The 6000-nt window shown below is 42.6% G+C and overlaps 1 protein-coding gene across 21 annotated transcripts in view; it reads right to left on the reverse strand.

Moving 5' to 3' along the window:
* Positions 1 to 3196, reverse strand: part of LOC101967955 (thiamine pyrophosphokinase 1) — a 372786-nt gene extending 369590 nt beyond the window's left edge. For 3 of the 21 annotated variants that reach the window (XM_078040698.1, XM_078040717.1, XM_078040702.1), the window contains exons 1-2: positions 3056 to 3195; positions 2310 to 2368 (exon numbers count right to left, since the gene is read on the reverse strand). In XM_078040698.1, the coding sequence (XP_077896824.1) occupies positions 2310 to 2345 (36 nt within the window). In that variant the 5' untranslated portion in view covers positions 2346 to 2368; positions 3056 to 3195. The other 18 variants (XM_078040699.1, XM_078040720.1, XM_078040704.1 and 15 more) reach the window with 15 other exon arrangements.
* Between the last annotated feature and the right edge of the window lie 2804 nt (positions 3197 to 6000).

Below are 6000 nucleotides of genomic sequence, written 5' to 3' on the forward strand. Positions count from 1 at the left end.
GAAAAGGACATAAACTAGGTCTTATTACAAACTTTTAATCATCTACATATACATGCACACAGTTTAAAACACAATTTATGTGAGTGTGTGCTAGGGCTTAACCCAGGGCTTCACACATGTTAAGTATATGCTCTACCACTGACATTCATATAACTTTTTAGGTTAATAATCTCTGGTAAATAGAACGGATTTTTTCTTTTAGAAACCCTTCTATTTTATTTGGGGAAAAAATGAACACATACAGCATTCAAAGTAAAAAAAATCCACATATTTTAACTTATTGCCCCCAAAATAGTTACTTACAAAACAATTTATAATATGAATTCACTTTGAAATGAGTAACAATGGTTATGTCCAGAACAGAGTACAGAAAAAATCCACACTGTAGTTTACAAAACAAAAAAGTTCTTTTAAGAATACCATCTTTCTCTAAAATAGTGATCAACCCCCAGAACTGTATTTGTCCACAATATCTTTCCTGGCAACTTTTCAAAACTCTGGAGAATCAGCTTTATTGTTGGATTGCCCAGTATACTAAATAAAAGTAAGTTACAGATAAAATAATGCCAACAAATTCACAGAATTTATGAATACAACTTTTCTGCTAGATAACTTTTAAATGTCTCCTTGATGAAGGGAATTCCTCTAATGAAGTTAACCTCAGATATTTTTTTACTTTGAATGCTGTATGTGCTCATTTTTTTCCCAAAGCATGACCAGGCATGATACTGGTCCCTCACAGTAAGTGTTCTGTTTTAAAATATCTTCTACATATCTACAGTCAACATCAATACGCCTGGGGCCTTTGTTTCAAGGCCAAAGCTAGAGGCGAGACAGGAATCGACATCATTTCACAAGCAAGAACAGGAAGAAAACTCTGAAAACAGCCCAAGGAAGCCCCGGGTTCTGTCTCCAGGAATCTGAACTTGACACAGGGTATCTTGGTCCCCTACAGGCCTAGCTCCAAATGTGGAGCTTACAAATGTTCTGACGTAAGGGGTCAAGGCCTTCTCTAAGCCTCTGATTAAAAAAGAAGCAGAGCTCTGGGTCCTCATGTTACTCCAAATGTTTTCCATCTCAGCCCTGATCTGAGATTCAACCGCCTTTGTTTTCCCTCTAGACCTACTGCTGCATGTAACAGCTTATAGCTACAGAAGGGAAGTGCTTAACATGTACCTACTCTTTGGACAATAACCCGATGATGCATTTCTATGTGACAGATGAAGAAACTGAGCTATGAGGTACAGGACTACTCAGTGGCCAACTAGTATTTAAACCTGGAGATTCTCATTCCTGAGTATAATCTTTCCTGTGCAGCACTCACCATCTCTATGATGTATTTCTTCTAATCCAGAAGACATTAGCAAGCTTCAGCCAATAGTGCTCTGAACTTTTAGTATTAATCTCAAGGCCAACGGGCCACCTGTTTAAAATGTTTATTTTTGGTACTGCCATTGGTTCTTGCCATTATTGGATAACTGACACTATGGAATCTAATTCACAAGTGTTATTCGTTGATGCCTTTCTTAAATTTTCAAAAGCTGTTATAGCAAGAATTAGACACCCCACCTCTTAACCAAGCAAAAAGACACTGGTTCAGATTCTCATTCTATCACTTAGTGTTTTCCTTCATCAGCAAAGTAAGATATAAAGGTAGAGTCAGGTGTCAAGTAATGTAATATTAAAAGACCATGTTGTTTATGAAACTGAAAAAGTAGAAGTTCTATAAGATGGAAACAATAAAAACTAACTGGCAAAAAGTATACATCTAACCTTTCGAAATTATCACAAAGAAATCAATTACTACACACGAGAACGAATGCTACCAATAAAATTCATTCATTCCATCCTCACTTCCACTGAAGTGCAATAACTTAACAGATTAATAAATGATTATATAAGAAATGTCTTAATCTGTTGCTGGGTAAGCTCCAGCACCTTCCCAGTGAATTAGAAATGCACCGTGGACAGTGACAATGACTTTCCCTCGTGCATGTTCTGCTCTGCTGCAGATGTGTTCCCGCTGCTGTAAGAGGTCTATCAGTTAACTAACTGTACAGGTACACTCACTGGGCTACAGGTAGAGGACCCACAACCTATCAAGTCATTCAGTCTTCATAAGGACTCATATGTATGTTAATTTTTCAGATAAGGAAACCGAGGCCCAAGGGAGGATGAGAAAACTGAGGCCCTGGGATGCAGTGCGAGGAATCAGGCAGCATGAGGCTGCAACCGCTCGGGGTGGCATGGAGTCCCTTTAACCTCTCTCCGGGGAGGGCCACCCTGAATGGCGAGAAGCAATACAGTACCAGCGGGAAGCAGGGGCTCCAGCGGGGTAAAGACATGCTCCATGGCGGAATACTGGCCTCTGCATTAAAACACAAAAGTGCAGGTTAGAATGCCCCAGGCTACCAGGGGAGCGCAGCGCCACCGCCCAGCCCGCGCGTTGCGGTCCGACCCGCGCAGCGCTGGGGCTGCGCATCGCGGGAGCGCGCGGGCAGGGCGGGAACAGGGCAGCGAAGAGGGAGACGGCAAAGCGGGCGCGCTCTGTGCTCTTCGGGGACCGCCCCTCCCGCCTCCATCCGGGAACCCGGCATCACCCACCGGCCGCCCCCTCCCCACTGCTCCCCCTCCTCCCGCGGCTGCCTCACCTACACAATGGCGGGAGGAGCCCGAGCCTCGGAGCGCTGCTCCTATCGACCGCTCGGCGCGCGGCTGGAGCGCCTGGCGTGCAGCCTCCTTCCGGGAGCGCCGAGCCTCCCGCGCGGCTTCGCGCTGGACCCGCTCCGTGCTTCTGCGCTGCTCTCTAGGCGCCCCACCTCGGCACAGAGGCCGTCCTGCTGGACGCGAAGCGAGGTATTCCTCGTTCACCAGCAAAGCAGCTTCCCCGCCTCCTCCGCGGCCGCCGGCGCCTGCCCTCCAGCCCCGCGCCCCCGTTTCCTCCCCGCGCCCGGCGCGTCCCGGAAGAAACCACCTGCCGCGCGCCGCTCCGTCTCCCCAGAAGAAGGGGCCCCGGCCGGCCGTGCAGCCCTTTGCAGCGCCGGGCCAGACTCACCTCCGACGAGCCGGCGCCTGCACTCGCACCAGAGCCCGCACCGCCGCCCCTCCCGGCGGCGGAGGCCCGGCCTGCACGGGAGGCGGCTGGGCCTGGGCAGTCAGGGCGGAAGCGCGCGGGTCTTACAGGTGCGGGGCGTCTCCGCCAGAGTGAAGACCCAAAGAAGGGACCCCAAGCCCAACTTTTATACACTAGTATTCTCTTAAAACTTTTCAGAAGGACCTATTTAAAGGTGCCAGTCGTGTAGAGATGCGCACGTGTAACACAATTGGGTGCTGTAGCTGCAACACCTGCGAGAGCCACAAATCACCAGGGCACGGAAAAGTGTGAGATGATGACCCAGACTGCAGGCAGGCAATCATAGAAGATATTCACATGGAAAAAAAAAAAAAAAACACACAGATAAGGAAACTTAAAGAGTAAATTTACCTGCCACATTGCACACGATTCCTTAACAACAAAAATTTAAGTTTATGGAGCAATTATTATGTTCCAGTTACTGTTGAGAGGTTTTATGCTTAATTACTCTAAAATGCAGGCTCGAAGAAAACAAGGACCAAATTTTTTTTACCCTTACATATTCACACTGTGACAGCTGGTGGTATAGAGCAAGCAATCAATGAGTATTGAATATTCATATTGAAATCGTTTACCATATTATGAGATGCTACTTCTCTGGTTTTTCTTAAAACTGTCTATTCATCAAGTCTCAGCACAAACCAGCCCCCCCATCTCATCTTGGATTGATTGGCCACATAGCTATAATCACAATCCGAGTTATCTTACTTCACTTAGCACTCCTATTAGATTGCTAGCTTCCTAAGGGCAGGACCCCTGTCTGGTTTTGTTCATGCTATTCCTCCAACTAAACAATGTGCTTCTTCCAAAATACAGGTTCATTAAATAATTATGATCTCCACTAATGCATGGTGGGAGGAAACATAAAATTATGGCATATTATACAAGGAATTATTGAAAAAAAATCATATGCCCTTGTAGAAAAAATGTCAACAACAGAATAAATAATATAAATGCAGGCAGAAGAATCTCACTTGTATTTTTAAATGTTTTAATATCCTAAGGAATTGTTAAAGGTAATAACCTCTAAGCAGAAGGGATGGAGTAGGTAGAAGGCAATATGTTGAGGGAAATATCACTTGCTATCTCATACTTACGTATCTTATTAGTACATATTTTAAATATATTTTTTGTTTCACAAGAATTACACATTTATGGGGTATTACAGTATGACGATTCATGTATACAACGTGTAGTGCTCAGGTCAGGGTAACTGGTACGTCTGTCACTTCAGGCATAACATTTCTTTGTATTTGGAAGATGCAGTCCTCCCTACTAACTCCTTTGAGATAATTCAAGTAGTATTATCAACCATAGTTATCCTACACTGTAACAGAATTAGAAGTTACACCTCCATCTGCACCTCAGAACCCACACCTGCTTCTCTGCATCCCTCCCTCCCCCAAACCTTTCCCAGGTTCTGCTAATCACTGTTCTATCCTCTACTTCTTAAGAGTTCAACCTTTTGAATTTTCACATAAGAACATGGTATTTGTCTTCCATGCCTGACTTATTTTACTTAACAGTGCCTCATTCCATCCATGTTGCTGCAAATGACAATTTTTTTTCATTAATTTTACAGCTGATAATGGTGCACTGAGTATAGAGAACACATTTTCTTTATCCATTAACTCATCCATAGACACTAGATTGATGCTGTAGCTTGGCTGTTGTAAGTGTGAAAGTGCAGATGTCTCTTCAACATTTATCCCCAACAGTGGCATTACTGGATCACATGCTCATTCTATTGTTAGTTTTCTGAGGCACCTCCATCCTGTTTTCCATAATGATCACACTAGTTTACATTCCTACAAACAGGGTATGAGAGTTCTCCTTTCTCCGCTTCCTGGCCAAGATTTGTCTTTTATTTATTTATTTTGTGTCTTTTTGATATTATTTTGAAGATTAGGGATGTTGAGCATTTCCTGTACTTGTTGGCCATTGGTATATCCTCTTTCCAGCAGTGTCTGTTCAGGTCATACACCATTATTAAACTGGATTATTTGATATTTGCTGTTGAGTTGTTTAAGTTCCTTATATATTCCTTATATATTGTTGGATGAATAGTTTGCACATAATTTTCTCCCGTTCTGTAGATTGTCTTTTCTGATAGTTTCCTTTGCTGCACAGAAGTTTTTTACTTTAATGTAATTTCATTTGTCTAATTTTACTTGTTGCCTAGGCTTTAGGGTTCATATTGGAAAAAAATCTTAACTAGACCAAAGTCCTAGTGTTTCCCCTATATTTGCTTCTAGTCATTTAATAATTTCAGGTCATACATTTAAGTCTGATCCATTTCAAGTTGATTTTTATATACAGTACAAATTAGGGTCTAGTTTCTTTCCTCTGCAGATGAATATTCAATTTTCCCAGAACCATTTATAAAAGAGATTGTCCTTGGATGTTCTTGCTGCCTTTATTAAAAATCAGTTGGCTGTAAATACAAGGAATTGAATTCATCCCATTGGTCTGTGTGTCTGTTTTTATCTGCTATTTTAGTTACTATCACTTTGTAGTATGTTTTGAAAATCAGAGATTCTAATGACACAGCTTTGTTCGTTTTTCTCAGATTGCTTGGACAGGTCTTTTGTGGTTCCATATAACTTTTTTTCTATTTATCTGAAAATTTCCATTGGTATTTTGACAGGAATTGCATTTAGTATGTAGATCACTTTGGGTACTGTGGACAATTCTTCCAACCATGAGTATGGGATGCTCCAACCCTTCTCTTTGCCTCAAAACACATACCTATTCTGATCTCAGTCAAAGCCAAGCAGCATTTCAGCCACCTTTAATGTATTTCCACTTGCATATTTCCCTACTGCCTCTGAATCAAGGGACTAAAACTGAAATCACTCATTTCTTCC

Source organism: Ictidomys tridecemlineatus, chromosome 2 (genome assembly GCF_052094955.1).
Source record: "Ictidomys tridecemlineatus isolate mIctTri1 chromosome 2, mIctTri1.hap1, whole genome shotgun sequence".
Taxonomy (NCBI): domain Eukaryota; kingdom Metazoa; phylum Chordata; class Mammalia; order Rodentia; family Sciuridae; genus Ictidomys; species Ictidomys tridecemlineatus.